General features: G+C 39.8%; 1 protein-coding gene and 1 long non-coding RNA gene across 7 annotated transcripts in view; one reads left to right on the top strand and one right to left on the bottom strand.

The window, feature by feature from the left end:
* Positions 1 to 25538, top strand: part of LTBP1 (latent transforming growth factor beta binding protein 1) — a 193588-nt gene that overhangs the window by 154580 nt on the left and 13470 nt on the right. For 5 of the 6 annotated variants that reach the window (XM_014950707.1, XM_014950706.1, XM_014950710.1 and 2 more), the window contains 7 exons: positions 5874 to 5999; positions 8273 to 8416; positions 14342 to 14524; positions 15805 to 15891; positions 19012 to 19140; positions 20460 to 20600; positions 22931 to 23101. In XM_014950707.1, the coding sequence (XP_014806193.1) occupies positions 5874 to 5999; positions 8273 to 8416; positions 14342 to 14524; positions 15805 to 15891; positions 19012 to 19140; positions 20460 to 20600; positions 22931 to 23101 (981 nt within the window). The remainder of the gene's footprint in view (positions 1 to 5873; positions 6000 to 8272; positions 8417 to 14341; positions 14525 to 15804; positions 15892 to 19011; positions 19141 to 20459; positions 20601 to 22930; positions 23102 to 25538) is intronic. The other variant, XM_014950708.1, reaches the window with a different exon arrangement.
* LOC106893094 overlaps positions 10791 to 25538 on the bottom strand; it is a 30965-nt gene continuing 16217 nt past the window's right edge. The window contains exons 5-8 of the long non-coding RNA XR_001412993.1: positions 18435 to 18537; positions 14678 to 14831; positions 13991 to 14139; positions 10791 to 11442 (exon numbers count right to left, since the gene is read on the bottom strand). This is a non-coding gene — a long non-coding RNA (uncharacterized LOC106893094). The remainder of the gene's footprint in view (positions 11443 to 13990; positions 14140 to 14677; positions 14832 to 18434; positions 18538 to 25538) is intronic.

The following is a 25538-nucleotide window of genomic DNA, read 5'->3' as shown; positions in this document are numbered from 1 at the left end:
GTAGCAGGTGTTTTGCCTCACTGTTGAATACAGCTTAAAAAAAAAAGTGGTCAGAGAAGAATGCAGACTGCTCTTAGCAGAAACCAAACACTTTATTCCAAACCAAAGTTAGAAGAACACTTATTAACCTTGTGAAATCAAACTCTCACAAATTAAAAAAGGCAGAACTGAATAGAAGCAAAACTGAATAGGAAAAAAAAAACGTTGGCGGCATCAATTTTAGGGGGTGTATCAGAAACAATGAGCCCCTCTGTGTGCATCTCTGACAGTTAATAAAGTAGCAGAGCTCCCAGGGAAGAGTTACCATCACATATGATGAAGTAGCACAAAGCTAATCTCCATTAGAACAAAAAAGCCAAACTTTTACTAAATAGAAAGGGAGGATGAAATCACAAGATCTTATTTCCAGGATTGTGAGTAGTTTTGGAACTTTAATGAAGAAAAAAACAACAAGTACAAAACCAGTTGAGCATGTTTCACAAGTAATTGGTGGTGTGTATGGAATACAGATCAGACTTTTATATTCTGCACTTGGAAAAGTATTTTAATAACTTGGCAAAGCGAGGGTACTTCTAGTCTTCTGAAGCAGCAGCGCTCCTTTTCTACAATTAGTTTCTCCAGTCTGTCATTTTAATAAAAACAATTCTAGAGTTGGAAAAAAATCATTTAAAGGCAGCATGAATGGCATTAATGTTAATATTTGTAGTAATGTCAGCTTCCTGCGAAAAGGCAAGATGAAACAAAAGCATCAGAAACAAAAGGAACGTGTGACATTCCAGGTACTGAGAAAGGATGTGGCTTCCAGCTGCAGGAGCTACTGTTCTTTATGCTGGGTGCCTCTGTGAATTTACTTCTAGTTAAGTGAGTGAGAATAACTGTTTATACCATCAGAGAAAGAACCTGAGGAAATTCTGCTGGATTCAGACGCCTCTCTGTACCTGGGGAGCAGATTTTCCGTATCTCCAGACTGGCTTTGTACGAGTTGGACTCTTTTTTTTTCAGCAGGACACCAGCCCCCGAGGTCACCGCGTAGGTGAGGCTCAGGTACCCGCTGCCACCGTCCCCCGCGTGGCCCTGGGTGCCCTGACCCCGGGTTCAACCCCACGGGGACAGGGGTTGGTGTGACAGGTCCCTGGCACAGCCACAGCCGGTGCCACCACGTGCCAGAGGAGCCGGGGCTGCGTAATGAACCCCGAGTCCCGGCGGGGAGAGGCGAGAGCTGCCTGGCAGTCAAGTGCGCTCAGCCTCTGAATAAGAAGCACTTCATTCTCTTTTCAAACTGTATAATTTCTGCCTGATTGTAATGGCATATTTTAAAATTACCAGAAATCGAAGCCAGAAAATGGATACGGCTGCTTTTACTGCGAGCTGCGTTAACAAAGGATATGTAATGCATGAAATAAAAACACCTCCCTGCCCCCCTCCTTTTTTTTTTTTTTTTTTTTTTTTTTTTTTAAAAGTCAGAAACAACAACAACATAAAGCATTTTAAGAACCCCTTGTGGTTCAGTTCTGGTATGGAGCTTTTATGGCCATTGGCCAAAGTAAACCGAACAGCTGTGGAGACTGTGTCTTCTTCCAAGGTGTAGACAAACTTTTGTTGTAGCGGTGACATTCCAGTGCCGCCTGGCCCCAGGCTCAGCAGTTTGGCTGCGCCAGGCTCTCTGAACAGGAGGCTCTGGGAGCCCTCCCTGTCGAGCTCTCTGGGGTTCCTGTAAAGGCGTCATTTTACCGGGTTGGCTGCTACTCAGCTGCATTGGCAAAAACTCAAGTCAGAAGTTCTCTGATGCTTAAGTCAATACCGTGCCCCAAGCGCCTCTTCTGTCTCTGTGTCCAATCCCGTATGTCTCTTAGTGGCCCCCTCACTTTTCCCCTCCGCTCCAAGCCCCGAGCTTCACTGCCTGCCTCACCAGGCACTCCAGAAAAACTTAGACATCCCACCCCAGCTTTCCAACCTCTGCTTCTTCCCTTCCCCTCGCTTACTGCCTGGTATCCTGTTCTCCTTTCCTTGTCCACTGAGCTGTTTGGATGCTTGTATGCAGCATCCACTGATCATTCTGTGATCAAACTATAGTTTACAGATGAGTACACAAAGATGCTACATTGTCCATCATTTTAAGATGACTGCATACCTTAGAAGTCTGAAAATCAGGGAAACAAAGAGCAGAGCTGTGAACAGTGCACAGCTGTTACCTCTGCCACCAAAGACATTTCAAGAAAGTAGATGTTTGCTGTAATGGCACATCACAACTAGAATTCTGCCCACCTAGGGAAGACAAGGCAGCTTTAGGAAAAGGTACAGTAAATCTAGGACTCCCTTTGGGGCAGCATAGTATCTGTTAAATGGACTAAATTTTATGCAGTAGACAACATCACAGCTTCACCAAATTTCTGGCTAAATGCTAAAGAAAGTAAACTCAGGCTTCTGCCAAACATAGATTCGAGCATGCATCTCCAGAATATACCCCTGTAAGCTACCTTCCTGTTTCACAGTGAGTAATCACAGACTTCACCAGCCTTCTCACATTTGCTGACATAAATGTTTTAGGGCATCAGCTACTTCTTATCTGACACTGGCTAGAAAAGGAAGAGCACAAAGGGGGAAAAAAAAAATTACTTCTTATCCATATCACCGCAATGTTGGAATCATCATCTGGCATCGTTGCTTCTAAATGGACACAGTCTTTATTCAAATATTCATTTTTCTGATTTTCTCATTATAATAACTTTTATGTCTGGGTGTTATGGGCAGCCCTGGAAGTCTCAGAACCAGAGCACGATACAGAACTGTCCTAGGAATCAGTTCATCTTCCAGACACTTTGCCGTGTGAGTAGATTTCAGTGAGACTTAAATATCACGCCTGAGGTTAAGTATGCCTTCATCTTGGTCAGGCTGGCAGAAAACAGGAACACGGTGTTGGGCTGAATAGGAGTGTGCTTGAGTGCACATGTTTTGCTTTTCTTTAGATCCTGATGATGTTAGATCAAAGGAGTTTTGATTAAAGCAGGCAGCACTGAGTCATGGATTCTAAAACAGGTCGTAATTATACAGAACTGCTTTAGTCACTGTATAGACAGAGGATATATTAGTTTCATATTTAGTTTTTCCCCTTGCTTTGTCTCCATATAGCAAAAGAATGACTGATTACAAGCCTCATGCTTTAGAGGGTGATTAAAGAAACAAATGCCCTTTCCGGCTGTAAAACAGGAGTCCTTTGAGTGAGCCGTCTAGACAAGGAAAAATATTTGGTGCTTGGACCTTCTCTGTAATTTCCCATACACTGAAAGATCCAGTCATGTTCAGACTGTGTACTCTTTAAAAACAAAACCGTCTTCTGTGGCTGTTATTATATACTAAATTAGGACACTTGCTACAATCACAAGTTTTGTTTCTGTAGCTTTTCAGTCAGTGACCTTAGCTTACCTTTAAAGAAACAGCCGCATGATCCATTCCCCTATCAGTTTCCTTTAACATTTAGCTATTAAGAGAAATACTGTAATTTAGGTAATTCTAAAATCCCCAAGTTGTAGTCTTTTCTGTCTAGGCTTCTAACAGAGTAGCTGTCCTGTGGCTCAGGAACTTCTGTTATTAAACTGTAGTTCACCATTGAAAATACAAATGCAGCATTACTGTCTGTTGTCTTAAATTCCTGGCTGTCAATCCACCATTGTCTACTCATTTTGAATTCCCTTTCTTAACAGGATTTTCTGAATAAGATATAGAGTATTCAGATTTTTTGACCAAATATGTGAAACTGATGATCATATGACAAGAAACATTAGAGTAAGATATGTTAAGCATGTATAATAAACAGCAGCAAGAGGGAGGGACCAAAAAAACACTACCATAAAGAATTTGTATCTTCTTTCTCCCAGTAACTCCATATACATCTTTGTATAATTCTGTCATTATGGTGACTGGAGAAGAGTATCAAAGATCATACTTGAACTTTCATCTTGGACAGTGTCTTTAATACAGATAGATATTGCTTACTCTTATTGCTGAATTAATTCTACTAGTGAGAGTTTGTGGTAGATTTCAGTAAGTTCAGAATGCAGAAACCACCCAAATTTTCATATTCAGTTCCTTGAGAATAAACAGACCAGCTATTGTACTCTTTGCCAAATTCAAATAGCTCTGTCTAAGGTAAACTCCTTCAATATTTTCCCTTTGTTTAATAAATCTAAAGAGCAGTGAAGCCTTTATTGACAAAGCCAAAAAAACAGGTAAGTTATTCTGCCAGTTCCATCTGCAAGTACTTTTTTTACAATTATAAATTATACTCATGTCACCTAGATTTCCATGTATGTAGTAGGTACAGGTTTTGCATGATTTTTGTGGCTTAGCTGAAGGTTGTTAACCAGTGGATCAGTTCAGTAGTAGAAGAGATAAGTTTTCCATCACTTAAGCATCCTTAGATAAAATTAGATGCCTTTCTGAAAAAGATTATAGAATTCCACAATTTACTCATAAAATTTGCCAGAGAGAGAGTTTTTTAACCTATTCAAGAAGTCAGGCTACATGATGTGGACAGTCTCTTCTGGCCTTAAAAGCCTACACGCAGTTCTAAACCAGTTCAAACCACAACCACAGCAAATAGGAAAAGCTGCTTTTCAAGACGGCAAAAAAGCCTCTCCCTGAGTCAGGCAGATGCACGTGTGGATGAATTTGGGCACCTGAGGAGCAAGAGGGACGCACAACAGGTAACCTGTTAGGGAAAGCGTGGATGGTAATGATGTGTTGGTTAAATTTGGGGAGCTGTGACCACGTGGTTCAAAGACAAAGAATTCCCATTCAGCTGAGCGTTAAGATGCAATTTAAAACTAAAAATGTTCTTGCTCGGTGAGCCCTGTGCACCTTTGTTTGACAGAGCTGTGAACAGCTGGAGGAGCAGACGGGGTGGCATTTGAGCCCTGCTCTCTCCGTTCAGAAAGAGATAAAGCACCAGCGCTGCTCGCCTGTTCCAAGCAGCCCTCTCTCTGTGGCAACACAGTATTGAGTCCCACCAACCCTTTAGTTCAGTGGGGACTTCACTGGAGGTAAAATGATGGTAGGCTCCATCACATGAAGGTCTACTCTAACAGGCAGAATTAATGATAGTAGCTGGTATCCAGATAAATCAAAGGCTAATCACTTTATTCATAATTTAAAACGTCATTTCCCTGAGGCACAGTGGAGAAGGTAATTCCGAGCAGACCGCAACCTTAACAGTCACAATGACTTCTAGTAAAGAAGTACAGTAATAATTTCTCCTCTTCAAACTGCAGAGGAATTTAGAAGGCAGAAGGTAATAATCCTAGTATCCTGGCAGGTTCCCAGTTTCAGTTTTTTTCCTCCTGAAAAACACACAATGACATTGTCAATGACCACAGATGGTCAGGGCCTTGGGTTTAGGTCTTTGAGTGTAGATAAAAATAATACATTCCTAGCATTGTAATACACCAACAGAAATAAACCACATTCTGTCACAAGTGGTTCTGGTTCATTATAGGCTGATGGGCAGCTGAGTCAAAGAAGACACTTACTCATGCAGTGACTCTTACTTGTAAGGCCAGCAAACCACAAATGGGAACTACAAATGAAAGGGCCAGTACAGAAAGCATGCAGGCATTGTAATTACTTTGCCTATCTGAGTAAGGTTATTCATGTGTAAACTTATAGGATTAAAGCCAGGAGGCTCAGTCCACAGATAGTTACCACTTAGACATACATCCACCATGAAATTCTCTTGTGTGTCTTCCTTCCCAACGTATAGAGGGACATCACTGCATCTGTTTGCAAAATTGGCCTGTCCGTGGTTTCCCTGCGCTCTTCATGAATGTCTGCCTTTGACTGTCACGGGGCCTGTCTGACGTTGAAATTCTTCCTTGCAGATGTTGATGAATGTGAGAATGGCACAGTCTGTGGCAGTCATGGCTTCTGTGAAAATATGGATGGCTCCTACCGCTGCCTCTGTTACCAAGGGTATCAGGACTCACAGGATGGGCAAGGGTGTACAGGTGAGTTCTTAGACATTAAGAAGTCATTCCTGCAAGATTCTAGTGAGGAGAAAGCAGCATATAAACTAAATGCATTTCTTCACAAAAATATTTTTGTTTTCCATCTTTTTTTTAAAGTTATACAACTTACTAGCAAAATAAGGCTGAGCTGTGCTTCACTCACTGAACTTTGTGCCAGATGGAAGCTTAACTATATATCCATTTAATGAGAACCTGTTATTGGGATGGAGTGGAAGCCAACAGCAAATATGAGCCACTCATTTTATCTCTTTTTAAAAAGCCAAGAAAACCCACTACTTCTGCACATCAGGACCATTCACAAATATAAATCATAATAGATCAAATTTAATATGTTAGCCTATTTAAATGCCACATCTGTTTAGTCTCTTAGCTAAATAACCAGAACTCTGTACCACCCCCTTCAGGAAATAACGTCTGGCATGTGGTAGCACCAGTCTGAATCCGATGGCACACCTCCCTGGGCACATCCCATTCAAACACATCTTAACATTGGCTTTGAGCTCAGGAAAGACACCTATCACCATGAAGAGATGTGAAATTTCTGTAAATGTGTAAATACTGCACATTTCTCTTGTGAGTTTCAGATCTGTTGTTAATAGTGATGGTTGGACCTGAGAACCATCTGAGGCAGCACAAGTTTCTAATATAAAATTAATACCAGATCAAGGAAAAGTATTCATTAAGCAACTTCTTCAAGCCAGACTCAGGATGAAACACATTTACCAGGAACAGAGACCTAAATGAAATCCCAAACAGAAAGGAGGACTTAGAAGTTTTATAGAAGTGTTTGTATGTGTTTTCTAATATATTAAGTAGTTTTATTACAAAATTCTGTATGCCATTTGGCACTTGGTTTGCAACATACCAGTTGCCAGTGTATATTTTTGCATACAGTGACTTTTCACAGATGAAAACAAATGAAGCAAAGAAAGGAGGGGGGCGGGGAGCAAAAGCTGGTGTGAAACTAAATTTGAGTTGCCAGTGAAGTGATTCTCCACCAGAAAATAATGGCTTTTTTTTTTCTTGTATACACTATATAATATAAAATACTCCTATAAATTTTGATGCTAGTTATCTACCAAAACAATTCTTCCTAGAAGGTAAGTTTCTAGTTCCTCACCAGGCAACATTCCCCAAAGAAGACTTACTCCTTATGACAGGAATCCAGGAAAAAGATCAAGAAAAATCCAAGTACATTTTAAGTGCTAAGCAAACCATAAGTTAAAATGTATTTTAATTAAAAAATACACAAAAATCAGTGTTCAGTCACATGACTAGATTTTTGTTTTTGCTGGAAAGAAGCAAAAGGATAAAACGATGCCTCACAAGTTATACTTTAGACCACACTCAATTATAGAAATTTCTGAATTGTGATACACAATTTAGAATTTTAAGATTCTGTCATTAGTAGACAAAGTAGACTTTCAAGTGTAAACTTCAGCAACTGAAAAGAGAGTAACATTAAATGATTCTGACAATATTTGGTAAGCGTTGTTTAAACAGCAGACAACTCTCTCACCAAACAAAAAAGCACTTCACGGTAGACCATTAGCAGGTGTATGGAAACCAAGTTTAAAAATACGTGGGGTTTTTGAGAGAGAGGGAATCTGCACTGTTCAGCAGGGGCTGCCTGGGTGACCTGAGCACAACCCGTGTGGGTTCCAGAGCAGCCTGTGAGGCTGTGCATAATAAAGACACGTGGTGGCAGTGGGGCTGGAGAATTCACTGTTCGGTGGATGCTCATAAGGAAAATGGGATTTTGAGGAAAAAAGGGAATTCTCTTTTCATAGTGCAGTCTGAATCATACCAATCTATTCATTTTGCTCTTTGAATTCAGTGGAAGTTTGATAATAAAAAGAACGAGTTTGATTGCAATAAGTGTTTAAGAAAATAAATTAAATTAGTCTGAAACTTAAAACCCAAGAAAAGTGTACAAAGAAAAGCAAGTATTTAAAAATGAGAAAGAACCCCCCCCAAAAAACTGGAAAAAAATGAAAGCTGGTGTTCTGGTCTACCAGCAGCACCTAATCAGCACCAATGCTCTAGAAACTACACTGTGGCTTTCAGAGGCCTTTATTTCAAAGGACTGACTACTTGTTTATGAATCCACTTAAGTATCAGTATGTTTTTAATCCTTCCCCAGAGATCACATCTGTAATCCAGCAGACAATACTGGCACAGATACAGAAGATAAACGAACAAACTGTCGGTAATGGGTCTGAAATGATTTATATTTTGGCTTTTTTCCCTAGATGTGAATGAATGTGAAATGCTGAGTGGAGTATGTGGCGAAGCCCTCTGTGAAAACGTCGATGGTTCTTTCCTGTGCCTGTGCTCTGATGAAAACCAGGAGTATGATCCAATGACCGGACAGTGTCGCTTCCGTACCTCACCAGGTAAAACGTCAGTGAGTTTTTGCATGCTTGGCCTGATTTCCACTGCATATGTAACTAATGGAAAGGTAAAATTGGTTTAAATGCTGGTCTTGCTTTAACTATAACAGAAAAATTTAAAACTTTGTCGTCTTAAAGCGTGTGCAAGAGAAGATGTATTTCTAGGATGGAATTTGTTAGCAGTGAATCACTACCAGTGAAATACAGCAGAAACACCTTCTAAATTTTATAAGTCAACAGCCTTGGCAGTAATAATGAACAGTTACAGCAGTTAAGAGTAAACAATCTCTTGTTTGCAGTACTGTAGCAATGAAGTGTGACAGGGAATCAAGTCTGTCATCTGAGTCATTTCAATTTTTGTTCAAATTTTTCCAACCATCCATTAGTATGCTTGGACAATGTTTAAAGGAGCATATGATTAAAAACAAAATTTGTATATAATGGTATCCTCTTAACATTATCTAGTACTAACGTAAGTCCTCAAAAAGGTAGTTGGGAAAGCAAAAAAACCAAAACTGAATTGTTGCCATTCTCTTTGAGAGCCTTTTTGAGTGCCCTTGCCTGTTTTACTCCATCTTTTGTCCTGTTTTTCCTAGTAGTCCATTGTACTGCATTTGTGAGCTTTTGTTATCAGTTGTTTGGGGTGTTGCAAATACTACTGGAAATATGCTCATTAAAAATTAGCTCAGAACTCTTAAAGTTACCTGCAGATTTCTACACTGATCCAGTTTGGAGAAAGGAAAAAGCCCACAAAAAGGAGCAACAGAGTGCAAGAAATGAAGGCATTTACTCGCACAGCTTTTTTCCCCCTCCAGAATGCAAACCTTGATATTTTGCGTATTTGTTCTTACAGCACAGGCTGATGTAGCTTCTGTAAAGCTTTAGAATAATTGGCTCTACTGCCAGGATGCAGACACTACAGCTTACAAGGCTGTGGCTATTTTCTCCTATCACTCATGGTCTTTCAGACTTGTAAACAAGGTTGAAATATCTGTGACCTAATTGCAACAAGTATTTAGATCACTGAATGTAGCACTCAGAAGCACTCAAGAAGTTGCCTGTGAAATGTCATTAACAGCTGACTGGCAAACTGAAACCTTTGCAAAATCTTGTGAGAAAGATTCAGGCTTACAGGAGCTTGTTTTATAAAGGAGGAATGAAAAAAAGTAAGATGGCTGAGGCAGCAGAGCAATGCCCAGTGGTACTGCCTGCATTCCTGCTTACAGGGGAAAATCACATAATGGTAGGGGCTGGAAGTGACCTTCAGAGATGATCTAGTCCAGCCTCCTGCCAAAGCAGGGTCACCTGGAGCAAGCTGGACAGGAACGCATCCAGGTGGGTTTTGAGTATCTCCAGAGAAGGAGACTCCACCCCAAAAAAGTAATTATTTAAGGTTTGATTGTCTTATTCCCCTCCTCTCTGCCCTGTCATTCACAAAACGTAGCAAACACTTCAGAAGGAAGAAAAGATAAAGGAGGAAAGAACTCTCTTTTGTATTAGATGAAACTTTGCTGTTATACAACTTTGTACCTAAGAGAGAAAAAAATGCCTAGTTTGGGTTAGTCTTCTCCTTTACTCTTTAAACAAGATTATACATCTTGTTATTTATGCCATATTGAAGCCATTTATGATTAATTTCTATCAAGTACCAAGCTGAATGCAGTTTGAGTAATCCTTATTAACATGATTTTGTTTCTGCATAAGAAAAACGCATGTTCTAGGATGCATATAAATTGCTAATAAATACTTATCTATTACTAATATATCTCATTGCATTGAATCCAGAAGCTATAAAGGACAGCATATATTTTAGGATTATAATAGGTAAGTTTTAAAATGACAATTGCAAACCAAAGTGTGTGGGTAACCATAAACATATCAGCAGGAATCTGGCTTACATATACGAAGGTCAGTGCAATCAGAAGTTTGAGTTACAGCTCAGCCAATAAAAAGAATTAGAATCATAGAATGGTTAGAGTTGGAAAGGACCTTAAAGATCATCAAGTTCCAACCCCCCTGCCATGGGCAGGGGCAAAATCCCAGTAAGAGAACTCCACTAAATTACCAGGGCCCACTTAGGTACCTACAACTAATTTAGACATTGCTTTCTCCTGGTTACATTAAATATGATTGGTTATTTATGGCAAGGTATTTAACAATATTTACTAGGATTTACAAGTAAAAAAATCAGTCATCAGGACTAGATGACCTTTAAAGGTCCCTTCCAACCCAAACCATTGTATGATTCTATGAAACGTTAAGTCCCTGCTGGACTGATTTGTATAAAAATAAAATCACATCCCCTCCCAATATAACTAACCATTATCACAAAAAAATTGAGACTGCCAAGTGACAGTTTATAAATCTGATACCAAAGCTTTCTCAAGGCTAGAGATTTTAAGCCAGAGAACAAATTCTAAATTTCCTAAACTTTAAGGGTTTTCTAAACATTAAGACTTTAAAGGAAAGTCTTCATATTTGTATTATTTTGTAATGGCAATAGGCATGTGTTTTTCTAAGGCAAATAGCAGTCTGAATTTCAGTCATCTTGCACTAATCCCCAAATTGTACATACACACATATATGTGTATACACTGCACACACACACACACACACACACATTAGGTGCTTGCCACATGTGGAGCCAATTGAGGAATCTAAACAAGTACACCTTGACGACAGGCACATACCACTCTATTGTTACTGTCTTCTTGAAAATCAGGTTCTGAAAGTGTGTTACTCAAGCTGTTCACTCACAGTCAGCAGGGTCTTTGCTGAGATTTAGAAGTCATGAACTTGTAGTGATGATTTTTCAGTTCAGCAACCACCTTCCTGATTCCACCTGTGAATAACAGGCAGCGATACGGAGCTGCAGTATTTCCGTTCTCAGCACCTCTATATGTTGGGGTTTTTTTCAGATCTCAGATGTTACCAGGCCATTTAGGTAAATAATTGGTAGATTTAGCCAGGCCATTTAGGTAAATGCTGAAGTCTAAGCACATGCTAATATCGTGATTATCCACTGAATCCTGTAACACAAAAGCACATTTTTGCATCAAAGACATGTTGAAGCATATTGTTGGATCAAGGTTACCCTATGGTGTATAAATCTATTTCTAATAAATACTTCAGAGTTCAATCTAACAACAACTATGCAGAATCTCTTACAGACTGTTAACACAACAGTCCTATTGACAACCTGATAAAATTACGTTGCTTTACCAGAGTGCTTTAGGTAGAAAGGTATTTTACATTTTGTAACAACAAAAAACCTGAAACAACGATGCGAAAAAAGAGTATCTATTTTCTGTCATATTTTGTCAAGACACCTAGGGGAAACACTTTCAAAACCAACTTGTTTACTGAATAGTTAAGAATATATGAGAGAGAAATTGCAAGCTTGTAGACACAGACTGGTCTTGGTTGAAAAAAAAAGAAGAAAAAGAAAAAAGATTTGTGTCTCATTTGCTTTCCAAACATTGGTGACGCCTGCTTGACTAACCCTCACTCACAGCTGTGTAAACAACAGACTTTTAAACTGCTGAACAGATAGTGGGAGGAGAGACCAACACATCATATGTAAAATGGGAATAAACAATGACATGATGAGATTGTCTCCCCTTCCTCCCAGGGCAGCTTCTGGTGTTCTTTCTCTGGTAAACAGCATGAAAACTGCCATGCTTTTTTTCCTGTTGAAGATTTGGCCTTGATTCTGTTAGACAGGTGGCAAATGGCCAAGGAAAATGTGTAATTTGGTGACTGAAGTACTGCTCTCTTACCTTGGAGTAACAGATTTAGTTCAGTTGCATTTCTGTGACACATGATAGTCTTAACGTAGCTCCTACTGGATAGCAGCTGATACCACAAAACCACCGCACTTTATGAAATTCAGCACATTATGGAAAATTGTAATTATCTGATGAGGGGAAACCACAGGCTAAACTAACAAAGATGAAATAAGCGCTCAGCTGGGTGTTGCCTTTCTATTGGCCAAACAGCAAAGGAAAGTTTGCCTTGTAGGTGGCAACATTGTACTAAATTGGAATGGAGGTGCCTGCCAGCCCCTCAACCTCCCAAAACACAAATAGTCACTTTTCTGGGGAAAAGAGAAATAAATCCAATTGTCTATTTGAAATGAGAAGCCAAAAGAACTATTGCGCACGTTCATACTAGTAAAGTGCAATAAGAGGCAATCCATACTGGCATTTTTAAACCTGCTTTTCTCAAAATGGATCTAGTATTTGCACGCTCAGTAAAGTTGCCTTGCCCCATCTGCTTGGGGGAATGTGGGTGGGCAGGGATAACAGGCTTGAAGGGTAACAAGAGCTGGAGTTATTTCATTCCTTCAGCATTCATTGGACAATCACTTTCTTTAAGCTCCCACCTCACAGCCATTATATTTTAAGTGGATGGGACTGGAAGAAAATCCATCCCATAACGAATAGAGGCTGAGCTTGACCTCCAAGAGACACCAGAATGAGAAGCAGACAGATGATCAAGTGAACTTGGCTCTCACAGGTCCACCAATAGCTGTAAGTGGGCCAGCCTCAAGCATTTTTTTGAAAAGAATTGCAAGGCAAACAAAGGTAGTTCATACCCCACAGCTCTTTGGGGCTTCCTGATCTTCTAGCCTGTTGTGACGCGCTGTCCCTCAGGTATGAAGTAAGGCTTTGATTCCCGCCTGGATACGCCTGTTACTTGAGAAAAGTTTCATGCTTGGCATATTGTGCAAGGGTCCGAGTAGAAACGAATGTAATCTCAAACAATGGAAAATCAGCCAACATGCAATAGTTTTTAGTAGGTTTTTGTGAATTAAAATATTTTGGTGAATTAAATTTGTTAGGTGCTAAGCATAAAGAATTTCCCAAGATGAAAAGGAATAAATAGTCCGCTTAAAATTTAACTATTTTAAGTTTCTGAATAAAGTTTTGATTTTGATTAATAAATAGGAGCATTTTTAATTTTAGAACTTGGTTACCTTATGGATGGCCTGTGAAAAGTTTTTCGTATTGATCAAGTGTGAATAACAATTTTATGTAATAATTCCCACTTCTGAGCTCTTGATGAGAATTTTTGTGGAAGTGCAAGGTTAGATGGACAGACTTCTGCAAACACAGGAGCTTTAACTAGGTATTTCTTTTCAAACTCACTTCTTGGTGTACTTTAGGAGTGCCTTGCTTTAGAAAGGTCTTCAACTATTAATAGGGTTTTTTATTGGATCTATGGGAGAGACCGTTTTGCCTCCAGTCCTCATAAATATTGTGAGAGGACCCACTCAACTGCTAAAGGCAGAAAATCCGACTTCTTGGCTGGATGCCTATTTCAAAGTAAAGCCTATTTTAAATTGAAGTACAGAGTCAGTTAGCTTGACATCAGCATTATATTCCTCTGCTTACTATGGAGTCAGTCAGTTACTTTTGCAAAAATCATAAAGGGCCTTGTTTTCAAGTGTGGAACATGCTTTTTTCCCAGTGAAACCAGAAGAGGCTGGAAATGTTCATTCTTTTGAAAATCGGGCCTTTTCTGTTATGCCTTAGTTTTCTTTATCAGTAAAAGGAAGTTGAGATGTTTTCTCACCTCTGTGAAGAGCTTCCAGATTGATGGGTGAAAAGCAGTATGTCCGTAGTTGGGCGTGGGAGTGAAACAGCTGAGCACGACAGCATTGCTTAAAAATGAGAGAAGTACAAATGTGAAGAATCCCTTTGTGGCCAAGTTGGAGAACAGGTCTGAAAAAGTCAAAGTTATAAACTTCCATCATTCTTTCTGCAAACAAAGGAGCTAACCTAAAATTTGTGCTTCGTCATTTTCTTTCCTGCCTGATGGTGCTCCTCTTCACTGGGGTGAAATTGAGGTACAGTGGCTCTTCTGATTCTCCTGATCCATTTCACATGTCATCTTAGATGATTTATGTTTTCTTTTCTCCTTTAGAATTACCAGTAGAGGCTGATCAACATGAGGATGGAAAGAAGGAGTGCTACTACAATCTGAACGATGCTAATTTCTGTGACAATGTGCTTACGTCCAATGTAACCAAACAAGAATGCTGCTGCACCTTGGGTGCTGGCTGGGGTGACAACTGTGAAATATTCCCATGCCCTGTCTTTGGAACTGGTAAGAGGAGGCCTTCTGTCCCTTTGCAAGCTTTTGAAGCGCTGTGCTTATGTTAACAGCAGTGTGCTTTATATCCCATGTTCTGTAGTATTTAGTCACAGCTTATCCATGGGAGAGTTCCATGGAGGAAAAGTTAATAGGAGTAATTCATACCTGGTGCAAATCCATTGGCTGCACTGCAGTTACTGTAGGGATAAAAGCAGCCTGTTACTGAACAGCATTATCTTCAACTGATTTTAAACAAAGATGGATTCTCACAGCAGCTTTTCCCAGATGCTATGGTAAGATGTTAGATTGTTCCCACAAGCTGGAAAACAAAGGTAAGCATTACAGTGGTTTTGAGTCTGCAGCTATTCTCTGTAATGTTGTTCTTACAGCACTATGAATTACTGATACATATTATGACATTAGTTCTACATTTTGCTACTTACTGAACGATTCAGTTAATCATGTTGTCTGCAGACCATTGTTTAACCTCTAAATATTAAATTAGAAAAACATAGCCATATGATATTTGTCACAAATATTGAGAACAGTACTTGAAACATAAACAGTGATGGCTGAAATTCAGAATCCAACTGGAAAAAATCATGTAAGAGAGAACATGTGTAAACTTTTTGAGATTAAACACTAAAGATTACTTTTCATACAAATGTATCATCATGTTTAATTCCTGTTTTAACTATATTTCAGAATCAGTGAAACTGAAGTGAAATGCATTACAAAAAGAGCCTCTCTGCTTGGATAGGTTTATTTGATTCTGTATAGTCTCCAAGACACTTTAAATAATTTCCCTCTGTAATCCACACCATGTTCTCCTGTTGCAGTCAATTAGTGTTTTTCCTGTATAAGGACTGAAGAATGTGGACAAGGGCTTGTATCTCAGTTGGGGTATGTCTAGATTGCAGCTTGCAGTATAGCTCAGAGAGGCCCATGCTAGCTTTAATTAAGATAATTTGGCTACTGGTATTGTTATAACTGCAGTGCACCATGAAACCCAGTAAGGACTACGTTCTCCTGCCAAGGAGCTCTGTGATGCTGTGGGTACCCCAGCTAGTTTTCTTTTAAAGTTAGCTCTGCAAACGGAGAGCAGGGGAAAGTTGGGCTGTAGTGTTTGCATCCCCCATTTAGCCAGAGCTGTGCGTGGTTGCCTGACAGATGTGAGTAAGGCAAAACATCACCTCAGATTTTGCAAAATACCCTGAAACACATCTGTAACACATACGTATGGCAGTAACTTTTTCTTAACGACATAATTTTTTGTTTTTTCTCTCTCCTAGCTGAATTTACTGATTTGTGTCCTGAAGGAAAAGGTTTCATTCCCTCTGGAGAATCACCTTACGGGCTTCTTGCTCAGAATTACAAAGGTCAGTACTGACTTGTATTAAGTTTAATTATTTCAGAAATTCTGGTAGTTGATTGACTAGAAACGTGAGCCAGCAATGTAAACATACTAATTCAAATTTTATTAGGTGACAAAAACAGTTTGTGATATGAAACATTACTGAAAATCATCATTTGACAGATTGTTAAGAATGTCATTTATACAGTCTCTGTAACAGTCTGGTTTAATTTATAGTGAGTGCCATATACTGGGAGAGTAGGCGCTGAGACCACAAACCTCAAATCCTCATTTACACATGAAATACAAAGCCACCTTAAATTTCTAAATAAATGTATGGGGAGTTGGGAGAGAGAAGAAGAGTTCCATTAAACATCAGATCTACGAGTGAGAATGAATATAAAAACTGAAGAGAAGTTCAGAAATTATATTTTCATTACAGAACTTCATGAAGGTAATTATTGAACGAGGTTGTAGAGAAATATGAGTGACAGAAGGAGTTTGTGAGTGTGGGTGGGAGGGAGTTGGCATCACTGAGAAGGAAAAGTGAGATCAGCAAAATTCCTTTTCAAGTTTGAGAAGTAGTCATCAATTTTAATAATTTGTGAGATTAATTTTCCTTGGCATAAATACACTGCATTTGTGTTACTTAAAATGAAGTCAACGTATTATCTTTGGGTTACGTAGCAGCTACGGGCTCTTTAGAAAAGCACACATTTTATCAATTTTTTTTCTTACTGGAATTCTTGTTTCACAAATGAAGAACCAAATGTAGAAAGCACCATGTGTGTTCCTATCACATAAAAATACAGTAAAATTTACTATTTTGTAAAGATCTTACTAGAGGCACAGTATCACATGGTTGGTAGATAAGCATTTGTTAGTTGATTCTAGCTAAATTAATAATGTCAGACCTAACTCTGAGAGATGACAAAAATTGGTGGGACTTGAAATATTTTTGGATTTTTTTCACAATGATCGTTATGTGTGCTCTTTCAAACTATCATTCCCCACCGAGTAGGACATTACTAGGTCAGTTTTCCTGTCAAGTTAGTGAGTAGACCGTCGTTGAGTTCAGTTCTGTGTCCCGCTAATGTGTTTTTGTGCTACCCTCAGGAGGTGTTTCTTTGCACCTGGAAAGTACATGGGACATGGAAAAAAACCTAAAGGTTATAAAGCTTTACTACCCAGATTCATTCAAATTAATGTGGGCGTTTAAATGGGGTAACTCATGTAACACCTCCACTTTCTGGAGGTGTTGCTTTGTCCACCAACTTGGAGTAAAGAACAAAGTTCCATGGGATGAATCCAGACCTGAGACTGATGGTAGCAGGGACCAGTGTTGGGAAGACAAACAATTTACATCAAGACAAGTCAGAACACTGGCACAGAGCTCATCTTAAGGGACCTAATACTCTCTGAGAGTATTTTTGTTCAGGGATTGTTTAAGTATGTTGTTTATCTTTGCAGATCTAAGATTTCTGTATATCTTTGCAATGTAGATTTGGGACATGCTGTGTTTACAGTACGTCCAAATGTGTCTCAGAGAAAATCTGCAGTTTTTGTTGTGCTACCTCAGGGTTGATAATATCTCTAGTTGCCGAAAACATCAAAGTGTGGAAATAATTCATCTGGAAATATCTTCCACAAATCCTTGCCATAATAACTCTTTTTCTGTTTTCAATAAGTTTATTTTATAATAATTTTAGGAATAGCACAAAGTAAAAACGATAAATGGATAAGTACTTCTAGTAATGTGATCTTTCTGTGTTATGCTAGCTCATGTGTCCCTGTTGTTTTTGTCCACAAGCTTCTGCTTGTAGGAGCAACTCTATTTTCTTTATTGGACTAATCTGTCAGAAGTAAATATATTCAGCTTGCCTTCCTTGACTTTACTCCCAGGCTTTCCCGTTTTTCCCCAGACACAAATCCATGTTCCACAGGAAAAAAGCAGACATGGACATGACATTTCTTATGAATCTTTGTGTTTTTCTTGCTGCTAAACAGTCAAACCTAAAATTTTTGAAGCAATTTAGTGCCTGGGAGAGTGGCTGTAAAAATAAATAGCTTTATAGAACTTTCAGCTCTTCTGGAAAAAGTAAGCATTTGAATAATTCACCTTTAAAACTGCTGTGCAGTTGGAAATGACAGCTTTAGGCTAAAATGTGTGTTGCCCCAGAGTAAATGGGGAGTAAATCGATAGAAGACAGTGGATTAAGACAATTGGTATTGAGAGGAGAATCACCTACTTCACACGATGCTTTCTACTGCCATTTTCAATACCAGCCTGTCTTTAACAGACTATTCTAGGTAGGTCTAGCAAATGAAAAGTAGGTTGGAAAAAAGGAAGTGAATGGAATTCCAACAGTAACAAAAATGAAAATACAGGACTGGGAAAAAATGTGTACAACTCTGAAAAGCTATGTATGAGCTGGCACAGATTTTCCATGAAACCTTCCTGAAAACCATTCGCCTCATTTGAAAGTGTGGCAGATTCTCTTTGTCTGCAGTCACTAGGTCTGTAGTAGTTGCAGCCTTATCTTTAGCAACAGACATGATTGTTCCTACCTGGTGGGAAGTCTCCACAGAAGTTGTACACACAGCTTTGAAAAACGAAGTCACAAACAGTGCAGATATGAAGATTCCCTGCCTTCACAGCAGAGTCACCGAACTGTGTGGAGAGAGGAGAGCAGTCACAAAGTCCATCCATAAACATAACTGCTTAGTTTTGCAATTAGGTGGTGTGATTAATTAGATCCGTGGTGGGAATCCCTTGGGTAAAGCAAATTGTGTTGGATAATACAGGCCGCATTCTTCACTTCTTTGCTTGGACCTAAGAGCAATGTGGTACCAAAGGAAAGAAAAGGGAGCTGCAGATTGTTCCAGTCTCTGTGTGCTACAGGACTTACCCTGACGAGGGAAAGGGAAAGTCATGGTCCACTAGTTTTCTCTTTCCCATTCTGGCTATGAGCACACTGTAGCCTGTGGCACATCTTTTTCCCCTGTGGGTATCTGTGCTCATGGGGCCCTCTGTTTAAAGAGAAGTTTGGTTGAACAGAGAAGTGTATAGACTTTATTCTGTCTTGCTCCTCTGCGTGGCCTCATAATAATTATGGTAACACAGCCTTTAATGTTTTCTCCCCAGATGCTGATGAATGCCAACTCTTTGGACAAGAAATCTGTAAAAATGGTTTCTGTTTGAATACGCAGCCTGGTTACGAGTGCTACTGCAAACAAGGCACATACTATGACCCTGTTAAGCTCCAGTGCTTTGGTAAGTTTATTTAAAGTGGTCTTGTCACTATAATGGTATGCAGATGGGCAAAACAAGCGGAGTCGTACGACAGGATTCCCATCAGAACTGCGGTGTTCCCAGCAAGGGGAGGAACTCTGGGTCTTCGAACTCCTGTAGCAGCTTTTTAAGAGGCATTGGGTCATTTCCCTTCCCTTCTGCTTGGCTGGGCAGCAATTCTGGCTGACACGGTGATGGCATGTAGAGCAGGATTTGCTTTATTTGCTTCCTTTTTCAGCCGATTGCTCCCAGGAGTTTGCATCTCCAAAACAGCCCCTTGTGCTCCTTTGAGTGCACAGCCTAGAGCTGCTGCCAGCCCTTACGCAGGGAGCACTAAGTGGTGGGAGGTGGCTCCCTTGTACACACGCTGCTGCTTCTCTCTGCCAAGGCACAGTTTAGCCTTCTGTCCTTTGTATGTGGGGTGAGCAGTGAAAGCCCGCATATTGAAGCTCACCTTTCATTTGGTAAGTGTGCTGGTTTTACTATAATAAATCAAATTAACGCAGATTTATTTTTTTTTTCAAGGACAGGTATTTTCCACAAGGAGTTAACACACAATGTGAAATTACAGTTCAGGTCATTGATAAGCCAATTTTAGTCTGCACAACCCTGTACTCCTTTGGTTCTGGTATTCAACTGAAAATTACTCATAACTGACACTGGCTTTTGCTTTGTAAGCAAAAAACCATGTATAATGTGCAGAATAGCATAATGAAAGGAAGTAATTTTTGCAACTGCAGTAAGAGAGCCTTTCACCTTGGGATTTGATGGTGGTTCTTTAAAAAGGGTGGGGGTTTTGCTGTTTTAGTGTAATTCATTTGGAGTAAAATGGCCTGCTCTTCCCTTTGAGCTAGATTTCTGCTTTTCCTCTCCAAGACAAACTAAGGAATAGAACTACTGTGGCTAAATAAGGTGATCCCTTCTCCTAACCAGCTCATGAAGAGTCTCAGAGAGTATGCCCACCTCTAATGCCCGCTGGTACTTTCCTAAAGGGATAGGAACATGGGAAGCAGCTGCAGCTCTGCTGGATGCAGGGCATGTCTGGCACTCCAGCCCTCCCAGCAGGCTCCTCATCCAGATCCTCTCTAGTACTTGAGGATTAGAGGTCAGCATCCTGCTGATCCGTCTGTCCTTCTCCATGGGCACAGGCAGGACTTTGCTGCCAGCAATTGGTATTTGTGGTAATTAACAGAAGGCATGCAGGGAAATCCGCTCCTAATATAGGAAAATATAAACATGGATTAACACAATGCAACTACTTTGTGCTGGCTCTCCTTGATACATTTCCTTCCATTTTAAAGACACGGATGAATGTCAGGACCCAAACAGCTGTATTGATGGCCAGTGCATTAACACAGAAGGATCTTACAACTGTTTCTGTACACACCCAATGGTTCTGGACGCAACAGAAAAGCGATGCATCAGACCAGCAGATTCAAGTGGTATGATCCATTATACATATTACTGAAGTGACTACACCTCTACGAGGTAGTGCTGACATGGCTACAGACCCCAGTAAGCTTAGACTGGGTCATGCTTGGATGAGCCTACTCTTTTGGAGGATTTTGGAAGGCAATGCCTGGACCATCATCTGTTGCTCCAGAAGGCATCGTGATGTAGGACTCCACAGGGCTCCACTTTGCCAATGCAGACAGGAGGTTGCTGGAAGTATTAATGAGACTAGGCTTGGGCTGGGGGACTCTTCAAGCCCCCTGCCAACGTACCAGCACTGCATCTGCCTCGTCCAGCCTCGTAGGTAATGAGACACACACAGCCTGCTCGCTGTCTCACTAAGGCTGGAGTCTGGCTGTGGGCTAGCTCTGAAGATTCAGTTCGGAGTGACTGACTGCTGCTAACAAAAGCAAGGAATAACATGATAGAGGAGAAAAATAGGTGAAATTGTATCTGTGCTTTCAATTTATTAATATTGAGGGTCATTGAGCTTACATTTTCAAGCTGTGGGTTCCAGCAATGCTGTTAAAGTAAGGTTTTTGCATGTTCTTTTCATTTCAGTAGACACGATTTCAGAAAAAAATGTTAGATAAGATTCTTAGAAACGTCTCAGAAATCCAGAGCATTATGCAGTCTGAACAGCTTTGTCTATGCCACACACAGCTTTGAAAGAAATGTTACAATGGGTTTGATTAACATTGGCACTGTCTAGCCATAAATCCAGACCTTTGATCCCTGCAACTTCACTGAATGTTCCTAAGATGCTTCTGTGAAAAGAAATGGGAATACAGCCTGCTTTAGTCACTCCAAGTTCTGACTGATACTTTGGAGAAGTAATGTGGTCATCCTCTTGCCTGAAACTGTGAAAGAACCACAGCACTTCTATTGTTCAATCTTCAGTTAAACAAACCAAGAGCAGGATTTTCCTTTGGGTTCATCTAGGATACGAAGAGAATGCACGGGCCCACAGGGTCTTCCGTCATGCAACATTGGGGCTGATACAGCAATAATCCTCTCACCCAGCACAAAGTGCTCAAGCCTTGTATCGCTACTGGTAATGTCCTCCCTAACGCAGAGGAGGAGGCGGCAGGCGGGTTCCTTTGCTGCCAGCAAAATTTGGAATTGGTTGCAGAGACCCTCTGCTGCTCTTCACTGCGTGTTCTGGCAGGTTCTTAGTAGAATAGGGATCTAAATTCTGATCACCTTTGCACTTTCAGAACTCACCAGTTTACTCTTGAGCTAGGTGTCAATTCTATACTCACCCATGCACCAGTGCATCAAGTAAAAATGCAGTTAATAGATACGCACAGACAAAGCAAAACCTTGGTTTGTGACAACACTTACTTTTCACTCTATGTTGGAACAAAATCAAAACCTTGCTGATGTCTTTACGAAACAATTGTGCCAAGGTTTTTACATTCCAAGTGAAAGATTAAGTTTTACAGCTCCTCTCCCTCCAATCAGCAGTGATCAGAGATTGCTAGGACTAGGAATTTTTCCTACTGAGATCTTTGTCAGAACTAGTACGCCTCTGAAATATTCCAGCTTTAACAAAAATACATGTTTTTGTTAATGTTCATAAGAATGTGACAGTAGTTCACAGCAGTATTCTGTCTCTAACAATAGCTGTAAGTGGATTACTAGGGACCAGAAGAGCAGATAAACAATACTTCTCCTCACCCTCCCCAGCACTCTCTCAGCTTCCAGCTATTTTCAGCTCAGGGGATTTCCTGAGCCTGATCTAGTTTGTCTGTTAGTTAATGGGACTCTCTTCCAAGTATTTGTTCAGTCTCCCGTTGAGCCCATGTACAATTTTTGTTCAGCTCTGCCCTAGCTGTAAAAGTTCTTTCAGATGGCAATTGATGCCATTGATGGCAATATAAGAAAAGCAAAATAACAACTTTCAAAGATTGATTCCATGGATTGAGTTCCCCAAATATTCGCCTCTGTCCTTACACTGTTTTTTGTCAAGCTCTGTTAACTTCCATGCGAGCAGAGTTGAATCAGTGTTAAGCATTCAGCAGTGACTTCTGATTTAGGAAGTTTTATTTCTTGAGTGTCCAACCCAATGTGCTTTTAAATTGGCCTAATAGTGCCAAATCAGAACCTTTTAAGATTTTTGCAGAGCTGAACACTCAAGGGATGAGCCACCTCAGGCACTTAAAAATGGTCATGACTTCTAAGCTTAAAATTGTATTAAGCAAAATCTGTAAAGCTAGGTTATTTTTCTAATTGAAATTTAGAAAATTTGGAATTATGTGAGTATCTTTTTTTAAATAACAGTGCTGCAATGATGATCTAATACTGTCTTCTCCATCAGAACAAACTGAAGAAACTGAGGTCTACCAGGATCTTTGCTGGCAGCATCTAAGTGATGATTTTGTTTGTAGTCGACCTCTGGTTGGAAAGCAGACCACATACACCGAGTGCTGTTGCCTGTACGGTGAAGCCTGGGGCATGCAGTGCGCGCTGTGTCCCATGAAAGACTCAGGTAAGGAAACATACGTGTCACTTCTTGGAATGAAACCTGAAATACTCAATCAGCTTAATCCCTTGTATTTATACCAGGGCTCCTAAAATAAGAAAGAACAAAACAACCTAACCCTTCAAGAACTAATGGAAATTTTTCTCATTAAGGGGAAATCATTAGAGTCTGGATTATGAAAATGTAGCTGCTTTTATTTTTTGGCATTTAAGGACCCATTTCCTTCAGGTGGAACTATCAGTGACTGGCAATTTAGAATCTTGGTGGAAAAAGGAGGGCATTTTAAGGGTAGTGGAGTTCCTTGACTGACAAATTAAAAACTATCTGTGAAAATACAGGTGCAGTTCATGTGCACACACACGTGCAATACTCAACAGGCTACATACCTGTTATGGATTTTTGTTGCTGGTGTTATACGTTCAGATGCGCTTTTCAGAGTACTGTTCTATCAGACTGCCCGCAATTAGATGTATTTGCTTGATAAGGATTTGGGAAGTTATAATTTAGAATCACTATCAAACAATGAGTTGTTATTATATGTCTGTATACTCGGATATTAAATGTATATATGAGCAATTTAAGATAGATAAGGGAAATGAGTTTTTTGAAGAATTTTCAGGGAATGATAATTTAATTTTAAAGAAAGCCGACTGAGAGTCGTATTTTTGAAAGACTGTATTTTGTTTACAAGTTTGGAAATTAGACATTGTTCCCAGATATTTTGAGTAGAAGCTGCTTCTTGTGGTGACTACAAAAGGTAAATGGATATAGAGAGAAATGTTGTCACTGACACACGGACTTCTGGGGACTAGGAACTGGAAAAGAGAGAAGTGAAAGCAGCACAGGTATAGGGCATGCTGTGTCTGAGATGTCAGCCCTGCTATAGACAGTCTGGTATCATACTAACTTCGTCCCCCATGGAAACTATTCCAAGGCCTAGTTTGGATGTAACTTTCTTACTATAAATGTGTCTTTTTGGTAATACAGTTTTACATGTGGTAATACATTTTATTCTGATCATAGCTGGATTTTTACTTGGGCTTGTGTTACTCTAACCATAATGTTGTGGCTAAAGCAGTACATGTTTTACTTGTAGCAAGAACCCTAGAGTTAAAACTACATCGAGAATCTCATTGAAGCATTAGTATGGTTGTTTGTGTCTGCTTGGGTTTTATCTTTTTATAATTTACTTGCAAGGCCCCTGAACCTGTTCTTATGTATCTTTACTTGTTTGAGTTTGCTTTGGAAGTACAGTAACTGAAAAAAAAGCACCTGATTTTGATGATGTTGGCTGTAATAACTGCTGGCTTACACTTACCCCAGAAAGAGACTGAGGAAGAAAAACAGGGCATGAGAGACAGCCGCTTGATTTATAAGATATGGAAATCTGAAATGTCTTTGTCGGAACAATTCTTATAGGAGCACATTCCCAGGCATTGAATTACTACACCTGATAGAATAACAGTTGTAATGGAATGAAATGCAGTAGTAAAAAAAAAAATACAGGGCAAGAGCAAGAATTGCTGCTATGACCTGGAGCTCCTCAGGTGGAAAGATAGTGCAGAATAATGGCTTTTTAATTTATACAAAGTTCATCACGTGGTGACAGTGACCCATCTGTGTCGTGCAAGCAGGCAACCCTGAGAGAAGGAAGGAAAGCTGTTCCTTGTAGATAGAGTTCAGGTAGGTATGAGACTTGCTTCTGAAGATTTCTAGCTAGTTATGTTTAAAGCAGGATACATCTGAAAAGGATCAGAGAGGGACTACCAAGGTGGTCAGGGAATAGAGAACCTGCCTTACAAGGGAAGATGAAAAAAGTCAAACCTAGAAGCAGAACAAAGGCTGCGAATGGTAAGACTCTCTGCTACAGCATGATCATGGTGGATTCCCACAAACTTAAATTACATAACAATGCTGATGTGAGGAAAAAATAGGAACAAGTTCCGTCTGAACATATTTATGCTTGAAATTAGATGGATTTTGATCACTAGTACCACTAGTATCACTAGGATTTTGGAGCAGCAATCCTGTGACAACAGCAGAGTGCAGATCCCAACTAGCTTTATGAAGAAACTTGAGAAATTCATTTAAAAAATTACATAAAGGTTCCTGATGGATAGTATGATGCTGAATGTGACTTAGATGAACCTCAGTCAAAGCTGAAGAGCGTTATATTGGATCATAACATCTTCCTTCCTCCAGATATAGATAATTTTTATGTGAAATTTAATATGCATTGAAAAGTACCTGCTTTAACTGAAACAACAAGGCATACTTTGATCCCAAAGACTTTAAATCATCATAATTAAATTGGCATATAGATGGTTAAAAAAAAGCATATAGAATCTATATTATGTCAGAACAAACGTACAAGCTTACATTTCTTAGTGGAGGTGGTATGTGCTCATGTGTCCTTGCAGACATGTACAAACACACATAGAGA

The sequence above is a fragment of the Calidris pugnax genome, unplaced genomic scaffold (assembly GCF_001431845.1).
Source record: "Calidris pugnax isolate Ruff unplaced genomic scaffold, ASM143184v1 scaffold24, whole genome shotgun sequence".
NCBI classification, from domain to species: Eukaryota; Metazoa; Chordata; class Aves; order Charadriiformes; family Scolopacidae; genus Calidris; species Calidris pugnax.
Note: the sequence above shows the minus strand (reverse complement) of the source record. Positions and strands in the feature narration are given on the sequence as shown.